Consider the following 19,255-nt stretch of genomic DNA (forward strand, 5'->3'; position numbering starts at 1 on the left):
AAGGACTCGCGCAAGAATATCGGGGCTTTTCTAATGTAACAATGCAGTAAACTTCATACAAAAGTTATTAGTAATTCTTTTTATTTACTCCGGAGATATGAATTTTGTAACTGCTATTTCTCTTGAATAATAATAAATGGATCCTGTTTTTTAAACTTATCGTTTGATTATTTAAGCTACGACTAAAGCTGATACATCACATATACATATATATATATATTAAGTGCATATATGAAGATTGTATAATACCGAAATGTTCCATCATTTAATATTATGGATTTTGTTTTCTCACGTTCAGAGATAATAAAAAATCATACTGATGAAGATTCAAACAACTCATGCAACATTAAAAAGAAAATTTTAAATCATGCAATGTATTTATTTATTTCTGAATAAATGTTACACGTTCAGAAAATATTAAATTTTAACACACTTTGCTTCAAGCTAACGCATAAAGTGAGTTAGAAACAATATTTGAGGCTGAAGTTACAGAACTCAAATCAATTGGACCAATATTTGACGAATTCAAGATATGCACAAGGGCTGACAAAACTTCTAACAGAACCTGGACGAGCACTTCACATCCGGAAAGATCTGAAGACGAAGAACGAACTTGAGACGACAGACTTGAAATAACTGAAGACAATGCGTTAGCATTGAATGCACCACCAGAAGCAAGAGCAGAAGCTGCAGAAGAAACTCGGGACGAAGATGGAGCCGATGACAATCGCGAAATAGTCGAATATACAGTTGAACTAACAGAACTACTAGCAGCAGAAGATGCAGTAGCAGCACTAGTTCCGTATCCTCTGCGGCCGTAACCTCCTGAACCGAAAGCAGAAGCAGCAGCAGATGCTAGAGCAGCAGCATCGGTAATGAAGTCAGAGCCTCGTCCTCTTGCACCAGATCCTGCTCCAGTAGCAGACGCAGCAGCAGATCCACCAGAACCAGCTCTGTATCCATCACCTAATCCGCGTCCTCCATAGCCTGACAAAGTAAAACATATTTTAACATAAATACATGAACGCATTAATCGGGATGTAAAAAATAGGGAATAAGTTCGCAACTTTTACATTCATACGATTTAGCATTCAGGACTGGCTACAATTATGTCCTGAGTATATGTCCAGGCATGCAATGCTATTGAAGTCATAAAATATAAATCCTTTTCCAGGGGGCTGGGACATATATGTCCTGCACGTTCACTACTTTAAATGTGTCTCAAGAAATTTCATTAAGCTATGGAGATTTAAAATTTACTCCTTATAATGGATTAGCAAGTGCAAGACCCTGTCTATTTGTTTATCTGTTCCTTTCATTTAAAATAAGTGACTAAATGGCCATAATACGTTCGAAATTGGCCCCTATAGCCCACGGGAAAAGGTTAGATATTTTTCGTTTGCGTTTCATATTACTTCAGACAACCCAGAAATATATAACAGAGATAGAGATAAAATAAAGAAACGCGAAAAAAATACTAAAAAAGTCATAGATATGTTCAAATAAGGTCATTAGTTTCGAAAAGGCGCACCTTGATTTAGCAACTAAGAGAAATTGTCGTAAGCAGTTTCAGATGAAAATTCCTTGATAGCAGATTTCATTCGACGATTATTATGACCATTCAGAAGCATCCAGATAATTTAACTAGCGTTTTCAATGAAAAATTTATTCCATTTGAATTACAAAGAAAGTGTTTTAAATTTGAAGTTTAACTATTTTGACAAAAATTAATAGAAAGACCTTGTCTGATAATGCATAAGATAAACGTTTTAACTCCAAAGATAAAGGGGATAGGTGATTTGAAAAGTTTAAGGAAGCAGGTTTATTTAAAATTTTCGAAAATATTCATGGAGTTTCTGAAAGCTTCGAATGGTGAGTACAGAGGTAAAACCATAAACTAACATGACAATTGATCATTAGTTACCTGATTAAATACATACATAGCATGTTATGCAACAGAGCATGTATGTAGCATGTATATGTATATATATAAATATACCCTGTTACATAATATACCATATACATACAAACATATATATGCATTAAAGGTAACAAATAAGATATTTAGAACAAAATCCATAAAAACGGAAAAGAAATACAATAGTAGTAATCGTAAGTAAAGCTCGAAATTAAGTCATATGTAACTTCAGATTAACTAAACCTGCAATCCAATAATATGATATGTATAAATGAATTATTATACAGCTACATTTACAGAAACCCATTGAGATATTCTTCCAACGAAGTAATTTAAAGTTTGAGAGGAAAATTTTACATATAATTTCTCAGTTCGAAATTTACCAAAACAAAATGGCATCTAAAAAATTCAATAAATACGTGAGATATATTAGCAAAAGTAATAAGACACAAGCGACAAACTAAAATAACAAAAACAAGAGATCTGAAAAATTGTTTAATCTATTATAGCTTATCCGAAAGAAACGTAAATAAGAAGATATTTAAATTAAGGGTAAAGTAGAATAAATCTGTATGCGAGGAAGTTGAAAAAAAAATTTGAGATGTTAATATGGTGGTCAGTGTTTCCCGCTTATACCTAACGTATACCTTCGTGAAATTCTCGATGCCAAACAAACACCAAACTTCAAAATCAAGAACTAATTATTCTCACAAATGTCCAATTAAGTTTTCTACCTCACTCTGTTCCAGAGCTTTTAGAAAGGATAAAAATAATTAACCACTAAGAAAAGGAGTCTCTGATATTAAAGTGATCGAAATAAAGATGCGTGTTATGAAACGTATAATGGCATAGACATATTAACATCAGTTAACTATCTTTTAATACGACAGGTAGTTTGAAACTACTCGCTAATTCATGAAATCGATTAAGCAGGATATTCTAAAACTAATTACATCTGACTTGAGGGTCCCTGCAAAGGCATAACGCAGTTGCAGTAAAATACTCGGCTGTATTTGTATACAAGTTCAAAATAAACGGACAGTTTTGAAAAATAAATTATTTAGCTATTTACTTAGGCAAAAATTGCACTAGAGGAGGGAAAGACACCTACATTAGATTATTAAAACTAAAAAGTTAAATCTTTTCTGGACAAGGAAAAACGTCAGGGAATATATACAAGTGACGCAGTGCCAAAATTGTTTGAGATTCGGACACTCAAAAAAGTTTTGTAAAGAAGACCAATGTTGTCATAAATGCGGGAAAACAGAGCACTTTATAAGCGACTGCCCCTCCAAAAAGGATAGATGTAGAAATTGTAAGAAAGCAAACCAAGACTACGGTCTTAAATTAGATTATAAACATAACAGTAGAGATAATGAATGTCCTAGTAAACAAAGAGAATTAGAGATAATTAGAAGAAAAATAAACTATGGATAAGTTCCTAATAACGCAAATCAATCTACAGCACTCGAGGGGTTGAAGTTTACAGTTAAAAACGGACTTAGAAGAAAAAGAGCAAGTATTTATAGCTTGCATACAGGAGCCATTCCTTATAAAAGATAAACTATGCGGCTTCCCACAAAAATATAGACTCTATTATAAAGATAAGGGAGCAAAAAGTGCGATAATCATAACAAATCCAAAAGTTCCAGCCTTAGAATTTTATACGTCCGAAGAAATAGTGGCGGTTAAAATAGACGGGGAAATTCCATTTCTCATAATATCAGTCTATTGACCCCTGCGCAACGATTTAGACCCAATATTAACAGAATTAGAGAACAGGATAAATGTAACAAATTTATCGATAGTGATATGCGGTGACTTTAATGCGAAGAACACACTATGGGGTCCCAATCAAACACACCCAAGAGGCCAAAGATTAGGGGACTTTATAGCCGTGACAGGCTCGCCAGTCATCAATCAAGCAGACAGCTCTCCCACCTTCTCAGGGGCGAGAGGCAACTCGTGGATAGATGTAACACTGCTAATCCAGAAGAGTCAACTACACATAGAGAATTGGGAGGTTGACGCCAGGGAAACACTGAGCGACCACCAAGCAATAAACTTCCAAATTCAAAACCAGTTCCCGAACACAGGGCCTACAAGGCGAATGAAACTAAAAGCCACAAATTGGCTGTTTCTTAAAAGGGACATCACACAAATATCAGAGGACATTAAAGTGACAGATGAAGAGGAGGAGTTAAATTCTCAAATTCAATTAACATCTTTAAAACTCAAAGATGCCTATCAAAACAATGTTAAGTGCCCCGCTAGTAATACCCAAAATACCCAGCGTAAAACCAGAGGAGGTACAAAGACCTGGTGGTCACCACACCTCACGGAGCTAAGACGTAAAGTCAGACGCTTCAGGATAATATTTCAAAGATCCAGAGGTCAGGACAGGAAGAATAAGAGACAGGACTATAAAAGGGTAGCGGCGCAATATAAGAAACAAATATTCATAGAGAAAGTAAAATCATGGGATAATTACTGAGAATATTTGAAGATATCATCCCCCTTTGGGACATACTTCAGCATAGCCAAAGGTAAGGCTTATAACCCTCATCTGGTAAAATATCCAGCAGGTCTAAAATGGATCCGCAAGGGTATAAAACTTATAGTCGATAATAATACAACTTTTGTAAAGGATATCATGGCAGCATGATACCCTCATCCAATGTCTGATCTACGACTCATGTATTCTCATTAGCACTGTATATATGTAAATATTTAACTTAACGTATTCTTATCTTTGTATTTTTGAAAATAGTAATAATAAAGTTAAAAGTAAAATTAAGAGGATCTTGATTTCGATCCTCAAATAAAACTATTTGCTGGTGAGATCAATACTCCCGACAAATCTTCCAGTCACTGAGACGCACTATCGTGCTGAGCTATGGAGATTTCGCCGCAAAGGCCCTCCAAGATACGATGTTCAGCCGTAAGGCATATAACTACATGACGGCACCCACAAAGACTAAGTACCAAAAGAGCCAATTCAACTAAGCACAAACGGGTTGCAGCACACTTCCGCCTGATACGGAGGGGAAAAAACAAAGTGTTCACGTGGATTCAAAACCATTTACGGGCAATAACGACCGGTCCGCTCAAACCTCTTCCTCCCGCCTAATACGGAGGAAGTCTCCCCCGACAGAGGGGGAGAAAACAGGTTTCCCATAGTTGCGTTAATTCGCAGGAGTGGGTAGTAAAAATAATTAATTAATACCTCCAGCGGCAGCCGCGGCCGCAGCAGCGGCGGCGGCAGCGGCAGCAGCTCCTTCGCCTTGTCCTCCAGCTCCACGGCCTGCTCCAGCAGCAGAGGCAGCAGCGGCACCGCCAGCAACCTCTCCACCTCTGCCTCCGTAACCACCTCGTCCAGCAGCGGCTGCAGCTGCAGTAGCGGCAGCAGCAGCAGCAGCTCCAGCGCCTCTTCCTTCACCGCCTGCACCACGTCCTGCTCCACCGGCAGATGCAGCAGCAGAAGCACCGCCCTCACCTCCGTAGCCACGACCGTATCCTCTGCCTCCATATCCTTTAAAAGACACGAAGATTTTATTTAAGGGTCAAGCATCGTAAGTAAACATACTAAAACTTAATAATTCGAAGAAGAATCATTTCGAAATTTTTCCTGACAGTTAAAATAGGAGACGAACAATTGTTCCAAAACAGTATTATCAATTTTGTGTCTTTCGGCCATAAAATCACATCATGTTCGGATACCTAATAAGAGTTTTTTTTTCGTGCGTGACATTCTCGTAAAAGTTAACCAAACTTGTTTTGGTTATTTGAATGTTAAATAGTAAGTAGGGATTGACGTTAAATAAACCTTCCGATTACCTAAACGTTCAAGATAGTTAAGAAATATCATATGTTAGTTACAAAGAATCTCTACACAGGTATAAATTAATATGTTATGTATAAATGTTTTATTTAGACAGCTGCATCCACCACAAATAAAAGCTTTAATCTTGGAAAAACTTAATAGTAAGTTAATATTTAAAAAAATAGGAAGTTTTGAGATCGAAATTTTAAAATATACCTCCTTAATTCGAATTATATGGAAAATAAGTATCTTACCAAATACTTCACTTCTTAGTTTTTAACAAACTATTCAAAGTAAGATGATAGAGAAGCTTAGAATTGAAATAATCAGAAAAGGAGATCTAACGGTAAACGTAATATATTATATTTTATACGAAAGGAAAAAGAACAGGAAGATATTTAAAATGAACGGTAATGTAGATTAAATTAATATACCAGGAAGATAATAAATATTTCAGATTCTAATCTGGTTGGACATAAATAACATTTATATGAAAGACCTATCTGTGTCAATTTCATGGCGTTAAGTCAAACAGCAAGCCTTAAAATCCGAACTAATTATTCGAACAGATGTCCAATTACGTGTTCTTCCTCAGGCTTGTTCTAATGTGTATAAAAGGGATCAAATTATTTCAACTCTAGTTGTAAGCGTTCCAGACATCAAAATAGTAGAAACAAACGTGCATTTTATGAAATTCTTAATTACCTAGTCAAATGAAGGGTAACTATATGTTGTTACTCTACGTAGTTTGAAACATCTTTCAAATTCACAAAACAGATTGAGCTGCGTATCCTGACAGAGGTTAGAGTTTAACTGATTTGAGTCTCGCTGCAGAGGTATAAATTATTTGCACTAAATTCCTCACTTGCGTTCTATATACTGTTAACATCACGTAATATTCAGCAGACAATTCGTACAAGTTAAACACTTCCATAAAAAAAAGGAGTATTTAGAAGTCGAAATTATTTATCGATTTACTGAGGCAGAAATTGCACTCGAGCAGGAATGATAGCTAAATATTAAAAATTTCGACGATAAAAATTACTTTAAAACTTATTCAGAAATGTTTTTAAAATTAAAATTTATTTCAGCGTCTATTGCGTACACACATCAATAGAGTTTGAATGTTTATTGGACATTGTTGCGGTTCCGATTGAGCACTAAGAAACCAGAAGGTGATTTCAATAATCGCAATCAGTTGCAAATTAAGCTAACAAAACGATGATGCCGTTTATTAAGCTCTTCCGGCTAGATAGGAATTACTGTCGGGTAAAGCAATTAGTACAGGAATTAGGGCTTTGCGTAAAGCGCTTTTAATAAGGTAGAACTCAAAGCAGGCTTATGTTTAAAATTCCGCATGGTTTTAAGTGAAATAAGGAGGAACTAAATACCTTCAGCGGCAGCCGCAGCAGCAGCAGCAGCGGCGGCGGCAGCTGCAGCAGCTCCTTCACCTTCACCTCCAGCTCCACGTCCTGCTCCAGCAGTAGAGGCAGCAGCGGCACCGCCAGCACCCTCTCCACCTCTGCCTCCGTAACCACCTCGTCCAGCAGCGGCTGCAGCAGCAGCAGCGGCAGCGGCAGCAGCAGCTCCAGCGTCTCTTCCTTCACCGCCCATACCACGTCCTGCTCCACCGGCAGATGCAGCAGCAGAAGCACCGCCCTCACCTCCGTAGCCACGACCGTATCCTCTGCCTCCATACCCTTTAAAAGACACGAAGATTTTATTTTAGGGTCAAACAACGTTAGTAAACATACTAAACCTTATTCATAATTCGACGAACAATCGTTTCGATATTGTCCTGACACTTAATTAAGGAAACGGTCAATTGTTAAAAATCAGTATTATGAAATTTGAGTTTTTCGGCCATAAAATCACATCATGTTGGGATACCTAAGAAAAGTTTATTTTTCATGCGTGTCATTCTCGTAAAAGTTAATTTAACTTGCTTTGCGGATTTGATCGTTAAATAGTAAGTATGGGATTGACGTTAAATAACACTTCCGAGTACCTAAACGTACAAGATACTTAAGAAATATCATATGGTTAGGGACAAAGAATGTCTACAGTAATATCAATTAATATGTTATGTATAAATGTTTTATTTGACAGCTGCATCCACCATAAATAAAAGTTTTAATCTCCGAAGAAATTAAGGCAATATTTAAAAAGAAAAAAATAGGAAGTTTTGAGATCGATGTTTTAAAATATACCTCCTTAATTCGAATTATATGGAAAATAAGGATCTTACCAAATACTTCACTTCTTATTTTTTAACAAACTATTCAAAGTAATATGATAGAGAAGCTTAGAATTGAAAAAATCAGAAAAGGAGATCTAACGGTAAACGTAATATATTATATTTTATCCGAAAGGAAAAAGAACAGGAAGATATTTAAAATGAACGGTAATGTAGATTAAATTAATATACCAGGAAGATAATAAATATTTCAGATACTAATCTGGTTGGACATAAATAACATTTATATGAAAGACCTATCTGTGTCAATTTCATGGCGTTAAGTCAAACAGCAAGCCTTAAAATCCGAACTAATTATTCGAACAGATGTCCAATTACGTGTTCTTCCTCAGGCTTGTTCTAATGTGTATAAAAGGGATCAAAATATTTCAACTCTAGTTATAAGCGTTCCGGACATCAAAATAGTAGAAACAAACGTGCATTTTATGAAATTCTTAATTACCTAGTCAAATTAAGGGTAACTATATGTTGTTTCTCTACGCAGTTTGAAACATCTTTCAAATTCACAAAACAGATTGAGCTGCGTATCCTGACAAAGGTTAGAGTTTAACTGATTTGAGTCTCGCTGCAGAGGTATAAATTATTTGCACTAAATTCCTCACTTGCGTTCTATATACTGTTAAGATCACGTAATATTCAGCAGACAATTCGTACAAGTTAAACACTTCCATAAAAAAAACGGAGTATTTAGAAGTCGAAATTATTTATCGATTTACTGAGGCAGAAACTGCACTCGAGCAGGAATGATAGCTAAATATTAAAAATTTGGACGATAAAAATTACTTTAAAACATATTCAGAAATGTTTTTAAAAATAAAATTTATTTCAACGTCTATTGCGTACACACATCAATAGAGTTTGACTGTTTTTTGGACAGTGTTGCGGTTCCAAGTGACCACTAAGAAACCAAGAGGTGATTTCAATAATCGCAATCAGTTGCAAATTAAGCTAACAAAACGATGATGCCGTTTAGGAAGCTCTTCAGGCTAGATAGGAATTACTGTAGGGTAAAGTAATTAGTACAGGAATTAGGGTTTTGCGTAAAGCGCTAAGGTAGAACTCAAAGCAGGCTTATGTTTAAAATTCCGCATGGTTTTAAGTGAAATAGGGCGGAACTAAATACCTCCAGCGGCAGCAGCAGCAGCAGCAGCGGCGGCGGCAGCGGCAGCAGCTCCTTCGCCTTGTCCTCCAGCTCCACGTCCTGCTCCAGCAGCAGAGGCAGCTGCGGCACCTCCAGCACCCTCTCCACCTCTGCCTCCGTAACCACCTCGTCCAGCAGCGGCTGCAGCAGCAGCTGCGGCAGCGGCAGCAGCAGCTCCAGCGTCTCGTCCTTCACCGCCCATACCACGTCCTGCTCCACCAGCAGATGCAGCAGCAGAAGCGCCGCCCTCTCTTCCGTAGCCACGACCGTATCCTCTGCCACCATACCCTTTAAAAGACACGAAGCTTTTATTTAAGGGTCAAACAACGTTAGTAAAGATACTAAACCTTATTTATATTTCTACGAACAATCGTTTCAAAATTGTTCTGACAGTTAAGTTGGGAAACTGTCAATTTTTCGAAAACAGTGTTATCAACTTTGTTTTTTTCGGCCATAAAATCACACAATGTTGAAATACCTAATAAAAGTTTGTTTTTCGTACAGTAATATCAATTCATATGTTATGTATAAATGTTTTATTAGACAGCGGCATCCACCATAAAAAAAAGCTTTAATCTCGCAACAAATTAAGGTAATATTTAAAAAAAAATAGGAAGTTTTGAGTTCGAAATTTTAAATTATACCTCCTTAATTCGAATTATATGGAAAATAAGGATCTTACCAAATACTTCACTTCTTAGTTTTTAACAAACTATTCAAAGTAATATGATAGAGAAGCTTAGAATTGAAATAATCAGAAAAGGAGATGTAACGGTAAATGTAATATATTATATTTTATCCGAAAGGAAAAAGAACAGGAAGATATTTAAAATTAATGGTAATGTAGACTAAATTAATATACCAGGAAGATAATAAATATTTCAGATTCTAATCTGGTTGGACATAAATAACATTTATATGAAAGACCTATCTGTGTCAATTTCATGGCGTTAAGTCAAACAGCAAGCCTTAAAATCCGAACTAATTATTCGAACAGATGTCCAATTACGTGTTCTTCCTCAGGCTTGTTCTAATGTGTATAAAAGGGATCAAAATATTTCAACTCTAGTTATAAGCGTTCCGGACATCAAAATAGTAGAAACAAACGTGCATTTTATGAAATTCTTAATTACCTAGTCAAATTAAGGGTAACTATATGTTGTTTCTCTACGCAGTTTGAAACATCTTTCAAATTCACAAAACAGATTGAGCTGCGTATCCTGACAGAGGTTAGAGTTTAACTGATTTGAGTCTCGCTGCAGAGGTATAAATTATTGCACTAAATTCCTCACTTGCGTTCTATATACTGTTAAGATCACGTAATATTCAGCAGACAATTCGTACAAGTTAAACACTTCCATAAAAAAACGGAGTATTTAGAAGTCGAAATTATTTATCGATTTACTGAGGCAGAAACTGCACTCGAGCAGGAATGATAGCTAAATATTAAAAATTTGGACGATAAAAATTACTTTAAAACATATTCAGAAATGTTTTTAAAAATAAAATTTATTTCAACGTCTATTGCGTACACACATCAATAGAGTTTGAATGTTTATTGGCCAGTGTTGCGGTTCCGATTGACCACTAAGAAACCAGAAGGTGATTTCAATAATCGCAATCAGTTGCAAATTAAGCTAACAAAACGATGATGCCGTTTATTAAGCTCTTCCGGCTAGATAGGAATTACTGTCGGGTAAAGCAATTAGTACAGGAATTAGGGCTTTGCGTAAAGCGCTTTTAATAAGGTAGAACTCAAAGCAGGCTTATGTTTAAAATTCCGCATGATTTTAAGTGAAATAAGGAGGAACTAAATACCTTCAGCGGCAGCCGCTGCTGCAGCAGCGGCGGCGGCAGCTGCAGCAGCTCCTTCACCTTCACCTCCAGCTCCACGTCCTGCTCCAGCAGTAGAGGCAGCAGCGGCACCGCCAGCACCCTCTCCACCTCTGCCTCCGTAACCACCTCGTCCAGCAGAGGCTGCAGCAGCAGCAGCGGCAGCAGCAGCTCCAGCGTCTCTTCCTTCACCGCCCATACCACGTCCTGCTCCACCGGCAGATGCAGCAGCAGAAGCACCGCCCTCACCTCCGTAGCCACGACCGTATCCTCTGCCTCCATACCCTTTAAAAGACACGAAGATTTTATTTTAGGGTCAAACAACGTTAGTAAACATACTAAACCTTATTCATAATTCGACGAACAATCATTTCGATATTGTCCTGACACTTAATTAAGGAAACGGTCAATTGTTAAAAATCAGTATTATGAAATTTGAGTTTTTCGGCCATAAAATCACATCATGTTGGGATACCTAAGAAAAGTTTATTTTTCATGCGTGTCATTCTCGTAAAAGTTAACTTAACTTGCTTTGCGGATTTGATCGTTAAATAGTAAGTATGGGATTGACGTTAAATAACACTTCCGAGTACCTAAACGTACAAGATACTTAAGAAATATCATATGGTTAGGGACAAAGAATGTCTACAGTAATATCAATTAATATGTTATGTATAAATGTTTTATTTGACAGCTGCATCCACCATAAATAAAAGTTTTAATCTCCGAAGAAATTAAGGCAATATTTAAAAAGAAAAAAATAGGAAGTTTTGAGATCGATGTTTTAAAATATACCTCCTTAATTCGAATTATATGGAAAATAAGGATCTTACCAAATACTTCACTTCTTATTTTTTAACAAACTATTCAAAGTAATATGATAGAGAAGCTTAGAATTGAAAAAATCAGAAAAGGAGATCTAACGGTAAACGTAATATATTATATTTTATCCGAAAGGAAAAAGAACAGGAAGATATTTAAAATGAACGGTAATGTAGATTAAATTAATATACCAGGAAGATAATAAATATTTCAGATACTAATCTGGTTGGACATAAATAACATTTATATGAAAGACCTATCTGTGTCAATTTCATGGCGTTAAGTCAAACAGCAAGCCTTAAAATCCGAACTAATTATTCGAACAGATGTCCAATTACGTGTTCTTCCTCAGGCTTGTTCTAATGTGTATAAAAGGGATCAAAATATTTCAACTCTAGTTATAAGCGTTCCGGACATCAAAATAGTAGAAACAAACGTGCATTTTATGAAATTCTTAATTACCTAGTCAAATTAAGGGTAACTATATGTTGTTTCTCTACGCAGTTTGAAACATCTTTCAAATTCACAAAACAGATTGAGCTGCGTATCCTGACAAAGGTTAGAGTTTAACTGATTTGAGTCTCGCTGCAGAGGTATAAATTATTTGCACTAAATTCCTCACTTGCGTTCTATATACTGTTAAGATCACATAATATTCAGCAGACAATTCGTACAAGTTAAACACTTCCATAAAAAAACGGAGTATTTAGAAGTCGAAATTATTTATCGATTTACTGAGGCAGGAACTGCACTCGAGCAGGAATGATAGCTAAATATTAAAAATTTGGACGATAAAAATTACTTTAAAACATATTCAGAAATGTTTTTAAAAATAAAATTTATTTCAACGTCTATTGCGTACACACATCAATAGAGTTTGACTGTTTTTTGGACAGTGTTGCGGTTCCAAGTGACCACTAAGAAACCAAGAGGTGATTTCAATAATCGCAATCAGTTGCAAATTAAGCTAACAAAACGATGATGCCGTTTAGGAAGCTCTTCAGGCTAGATAGGAATTACTGTAGGGTAAAGTAATTAGTACAGGAATTAGGGTTTTGCGTAAAGCGCTAAGGTAGAACTCAAAGCAGGCTTATGTTTAAAATTCCGCATGGTTTTAAGTGAAATAGGGCGGAACTAAATACCTCCAGCGGCAGCAGCAGCAGCAGCAGCGGCGGCGGCAGCGGCAGCAGCTCCTTCGCCTTGTCCTCCAGCTCCACGTCCTGCTCCAGCAGCAGAGGCAGCTGCGGCACCTCCAGCACCCTCTCCACCTCTGCCTCCGTAACCACCTCGTCCAGCAGCGGCTGCAGCAGCAGCTGCGGCAGCGGCAGCAGCAGCTCCAGCGTCTCGTCCTTCACCGCCCATACCACGTCCTGCTCCACCAGCAGATGCAGGAGCAGAAGCGCCGCCCTCTCTTCCGTAGCCACGACCGTATCCTCTGCCACCATACCCTTTAAAAGACACGAAGCTTTTATTTAAGGGTCAAACAACGTTAGTAAAGATACTAAACCTTATTTATATTTCTACGAACAATCGTTTCAAAATTGTTCTGACAGTTAAGTTGGGAAACCGTCAATTTTTCGAAAACAGTGTTATCAACTTTGTTTTTTTCGGCCATAAAATCACACAATGTTGAAATACCTAATAAAAGTTTGTTTTTCGTACAGTAATATCAATTCATATGTTATGTATAAATGTTTTATTAGACAGCGGCATCCACCATAAAAAAAAGCTTTAATCTCGCAACAAATTAAGGTAATATTTAAAAAAAAATAGGAAGTTTTGAGTTCGAAATTTTAAATTATACCTCCTTAATTCGAATTATATGGAAAATAAGGATCTTACCAAATACTTCACTTCTTCGTTTTTAACAAACTATTCAAAGTAATATGATAGAGAAGCTTAGAATTGAAATAATCAGAAAAGGAGATGTAACGGTAAATGTAATATATTATATTTTATCCGAAAGGAAAAAGAACAGGAAGATATTTAAAATTAATGGTAATGTAGACTAAATTAATATACCAGGAAGATAATAAATATTTCAGATTCTAATCTGGTTGGACATAAATAACATTTATATGAAAGACCTATCTGTGTCAATTTCATGGCGTTAAGTCAAACAGCAAGCCTTAAAATCCGAACTAATTATTCGAACAGATGTCCAATTACGTGTTCTTCCTCAGGCTTGTTCTAATGTGTATAAAAGGGATCAAATTATTTCAACTCTAGTTTTAAGCGTTCCGGACATCAAAATAGTAGAAACAAACGTGCATTTTATGAAATTCTTAATTACCTAGTCAAATGAAGGGTAACTATATGTTGTTTCTCTACGTAGTTTGAAACATCTTTCAAATTCACAAAACAGATTGAGCTGAGTATCCTGACAGAGGTTAGAGTTTAACTGATTTGAGTCTCGCTGCAGAGGTATGAATTATTTGCACTAAATTTCTCACTTGCGTTCTATATACTGTTAACATCACGTAATATTCAGCAGACAATTCGTACAAGTTAAACACTTCCATAAAAAAAGGAGTATTTAGAAGTCGAAATTATTTATCGATTTACTGAGGCAGAAATTGCACTCGAGCAGGAATGATAGCTAAATATTAAAAATTTCGACGATAAAAATTACTTTAAAACTTATTCAGAAATGTTTTTAAAATTAAAATTTATTTCAGCGTCTATTGCGTACACACATCAATAGAGTTTGAATGTTTATTGGACAGTGTTGCGGTTCCGATTGACCACTAAGAAACCAGAAGGTGATTTCAATAATCGCAATCAGTTGCAAATTAAGCTAACAAAACGATGATGCCGTTTATTAAGCTCTTCCGGCTAGATAGGAATTACTGTCGGGTAAAGCAATTAGTACAGGAATTAGGGCTTTGCGTAAAGCGCTTTTAATAAGGTAGAACTCAAAGCAGGCTTATGTTTAAAATTCCGCATGATTTTAAGTGAAATAAGGAGGAACTAAATACCTTCAGCGGCAGCCGCAGCAGCAGCAGCGGCGGCGGCAGCTGCAGCAGCTCCTTCACCTTCACCTCCAGCTCCACGTCCTGCTCCAGCAGTAGAGGCAGCAGCGGCACCGCCAGCACCCTCTCCACCTCTTCCTCCGTAACTACCTCGTCCAGCAGCGGCTGCAGCAGCAGCAGCGGCAGCGGCAGCAGCAGCTCCAGCGTCTCTTCCTTCACCGCCCATACCACGTCCTGCTCCACCGGCAGATGCAGCAGCAGAAGCACCGCCCTCACCTCCGTAGCCACGACCGTATCCTCTGCCTCCATACCCTTTAAAAGACACGAAGATTTTATTTTAGGGTCAAACAACGTTAGTAAACATACTAAACCTTATTCATAATTCGACGAACAATCGTTTCGATATTGTCCTGACACTTAATTAAGGAAACGGTCAATTGTTAAAAATCAGTGTTATGAAATTTGAGTTTTTCGGCCATAAAATCACATCATGTTGGGATACCTAAGAAAAGTTTATTTTTCATGCGTGTCATTCTCGTAAAAGTTAACTTAACTTGCTTTGTGGATTTGATCGTTAAATAGTAAGTATGGGATTGACGTTAAATAACACTTCCGAGTACCTAAACGTACAAGATACTTAAGAAATATCATATGGTTAGGGACAAAGAATGTCTACAGTAATATCAATTAATATGTTATGTATAAATGTTTTATTTGACAGCTGCATCCACCATAAATAAAAGTTTTAATCTCCGAAGAAATTAAGGCAATATTTAAAAAGAAAAAAATAGGAAATTTTGAGATCGATGTTTTAAAATATACCTCCTTAATTCGAATTATATGGAAAATAAGGATCTTACCAAATACTTCACTTCTTTTTTTTTAACAAACTATTCAAAGTAATATGATAGAGAAGCTTAGAATTGAAAAAATCAGAAAAGGAGATCTAACGGTAAACGTAATATATTATATTTTATCCGAAAGGAAAAAGAACAGGAAGATATTTAAAATGAACGGTAATGTAGATTAAATTAATATACCAGGAAGATAATAAATATTTCAGATACTAATCTGGTTGGACATAAATAACATTTATATGAAAGACCTATCTGTGTCAATTTCATGGCGTTAAGTCAAACAGCAAGCCTTAAAATCCGAACTAATTATTCGAACAGATGTCCAATTACGTGTTCTTCCTCAGGCTTGTTCTAATGTGTATAAAAGGGATCAAAATATTTCAACTCTAATTATAAGCGTTCCGGACATCAAAATAGTAGAAACAAACGTGCATTTTTTGAAATTCTTAATTACCTAGTCAAATTAAGGGTAACTATATGTTGTTTCTCTACGCAGTTTGAAACATCTTTCAAATTCACAAAACAGATTGAGCTGCGTATCCTGACAAAGGTTAGAGTTTAACTGATTTGAGTCTCGCTGCAGAGGTATAAATTATTTGCACTAAATTCCTCACTTGCGTTCTATATACTGTTAAGATCACGTAATATTCAGCAGACAATTCGTACAAGTTAAACACTTCCATAAAAAAACGGAGTATTTAGAAGTCGAAATTATTTATCGATTTACTGAGGCAGAAACTGCACTCGAGCAGGAATGATAGCTAAATATTAAAAATTTGGACGATAAAAATTACTTTAGAACATATTCAGAAATGTTTTTAAAAATAAAATTTATTTCAACGTCTATTGCGTACACACATCAATAGAGTTTGACTGTTTTTTGGACAGTGTTGCGGTTCCAAGTGACCACTAAGAAACCAAGAGGTGATTTCAATAATCGCAATCAGTTGCAAATTAAGCTAACAAAACGATGATGCCGTTTAGGAAGCTCTTCAGGCTAGATAGGAATTACTGTAGGGTAAAGTAATTAGTACAGGAGTTAGGGTTTTGCGTAAAGCGCTAAGGTAGAACTCAAAGCAGGCTTATGTTTAAAATTCCGCATGGTTTTAAGTGAAATAGGGCGGAACTAAATACCTCCAGCGGCAGCCGCAGCAGCAGCAGCGGCGGCGGCAGCGGCAGCAGCTCCTTCGCCTTGTCCTCCAGCTCCACGTCCTGCTCCAGGAGCAGAGGCAGCTGCGGCACCTCCAGCACCCTCTCCACCTCTGCCTCCGTAACCACCTCGTCCAGCAGCGGCTGCAGCAGCAGCTGCGGCAGCGGCAGCAGCAGCTCCAGCGTCTCGTCCTTCACCGCCCATACCACGTCCTGCTCCACCAGCAGATGCAGCAGCAGAAGCGCCGCCCTCTCTTCCGTAGCCACGACCGTATCCTCTGCCACCATACCCTTTAAAAGACACGAAGCTTTTATTTAAGGGTCAAACAACGTTAGTAAATATACTAAACCTTATTTATATTTCTACGAACAATCGTTTCAAAATTGTTCTGACAGTTAAGTTGGGAAACCGACAATTTTTCGAAAACAGTGTTATCAACTTTGTTTTTTTCGGCCATAAAATCACACATTGTTGAAATACCTAATAAAAGTTTGTTTTTCGTACAGTAATATCAATTCATATGTTATGTATAAATGTTTTATTAGACAGCGGCATCCACCATAAAAAAAAGCTTTAATCTCGCAACAAATTAAGGTAATATTTAAAAAAAATAGGAAGTTTTGAGATCGAAATTTTAAATTATACCTCCTTAATTCGAATTATATGGAAAATAAGGATCTTACCAAATACTTCACTTCTTAGTTTTTAACAAACTATTCAAAGTAATATGATAGAGAAGCTTAGAATTGAAATAATCAGAAAAGGAGATGTAACGGTAAATGTAATATATTATATTTTATCCGAAAGGAAAAAGAACAGGAAGATATTTAAAATGAACGGTAATGTAGATTAAATTAATATACCAGGAAGATAATAAATATTTCAGATACTAATCTGGTTGGACATAAATAACATTTATATGAAAGACCTATCTGTGTCAATTTCATGGCGTTAAGTCAAACAGCAAGCCTTAAAATCCGAACTAATTATTCGAACAGATGTCCAATTACGTGTTCTTCCTCAGGCTTGTTCTAATGTGTATAAAAGGGATCAAAATATTTCAACTCTAATTATAAGCGTTCCGGACATCAAAATAGTAGAAACAAACGTGCATTTTTTGAAATTCTTAATTACCTAGTCAAATTAAGGGTAACTATATGTTGTTTCTCTACGCAGTTTGAAACATCTTTCAAATTCACAAAACAGATTGAGCTGCGTATCCTGACAAAGGTTAGAGTTTAACTGATTTGAGTCTCGCTGCAGAGGTATAAATTATTTGCACTAAATTCCTCACTTGCGTTCTATATACTGTTAAGATCACGTAATATTCAGCAGACAATTCGTACAAGTTAAACACTTCCATAAAAAAACGGAGTATTTAGAAGTCGAAATTATTTATCGATTTACTGAGGCAGAAACTGCACTCGAGCAGGAATGATAGCTAAATATTAAAAATTTGGACGATAAAAATTACTTTAGAACATATTCAGAAATGTTTTTAAAAATAAAATTTATTTCAACGTCTATTGCGTACACACATCAATAGAGTTTGACTGTTTTTTGGACAGTGTTGCGGTTCCAAGTGACCACTAAGAAACCAAGAGGTGATTTCAATAATCGCAATCAGTTGCAAATTAAGCTAACAAAACGATGATGCCGTTTAGGAAGCTCTTCAGGCTAGATAGGAATTACTGTAGGGTAAAGTAATTAGTACAGGAGTTAGGGTTTTGCGTAAAGCGCTAAGGTAGAACTCAAAGCAGGCTTATGTTTAAAATTCCGCATGGTTTTAAGTGAAATAGGGCGGAACTAAATACCTCCAGCGGCAGCCGCAGCAGCAGCAGCGGCGGCGGCAGCGGCAGCAGCTCCTTCGCCTTGTCCTCCAGCTCCACGTCCTGCTCCAGGAGCAGAGGCAGCTGCGGCACCTCCAGCACCCTCTCCACCTCTGCCTCCGTAACCACCTCGTCCAGCAGCGGCTGCAGCAGCAGCTGCGGCAGCGGCAGCAGCAGCTCCAGCGTCTCGTCCTTCACCGCCCATACCACGTCCTGCTCCACCAGCAGATGCAGCAGCAGAAGCGCCGCCCTCTCTTCCGTAGCCACGACCGTATCCTCTGCCACCATACCCTTTAAAAGACACGAAGCTTTTATTTAAGGGTCAAACAACGTTAGTAAAGATACTAAACCTTATTTATATTTCTACGAACAATCGTTTCAAAATTGTTCTGACAGTTAAGTTGGGAAACCGACAATTTTTCGAAAACAGTGTTATCAACTTTGTTTTTTTCGGCCATAAAATCACACATTGTTGAAATACCTAATAAAAGTTTGTTTTTCGTACAGTAATATCAATTCATATGTTATGTATAAATGTTTTATTAGACAGCGGCATCCACCATAAAAAAAAGCTTTAATCTCGCAACAAATTAAGGTAATATTTAAAAAAAATAGGAAGTTTTGAGATCGAAATTTTAAATTATACCTCCTTA

General features: G+C 36.8%; 1 protein-coding gene across 1 annotated transcript in view; it reads right to left on the reverse strand.

Moving 5' to 3' along the window:
- Positions 1-358: 358 nt before the first annotated feature.
- The window catches only part of LOC118196043 (uncharacterized), a 62,175-nt gene continuing 43,278 nt past the window's right edge, over positions 359-19,255 (reverse strand). Inside the window, exons 20-25 of the mRNA XM_085823045.1 lie at positions 14,773-15,078; positions 10,958-11,257; positions 9,122-9,427; positions 7,133-7,441; positions 5,145-5,450; positions 359-987 (exon numbers count right to left, since the gene is read on the reverse strand). Of these exons, the coding sequence (XP_085679171.1) occupies positions 440-987; positions 5,145-5,450; positions 7,133-7,441; positions 9,122-9,427; positions 10,958-11,257; positions 14,773-15,078 (2,075 nt within the window). The 3' untranslated portion in view covers positions 359-439. The remainder of the gene's footprint in view (positions 988-5,144; positions 5,451-7,132; positions 7,442-9,121; positions 9,428-10,957; positions 11,258-14,772; positions 15,079-19,255) is intronic.

The sequence above is a fragment of the Stegodyphus dumicola genome, chromosome 8 (genome assembly GCF_044657685.1).
Source record: "Stegodyphus dumicola isolate Sdum_Otavi_A_Nest chromosome 8, ASM4465768v1".
Lineage (NCBI taxonomy): Eukaryota > Metazoa > Arthropoda > Arachnida > Araneae > Eresidae > Stegodyphus > Stegodyphus dumicola.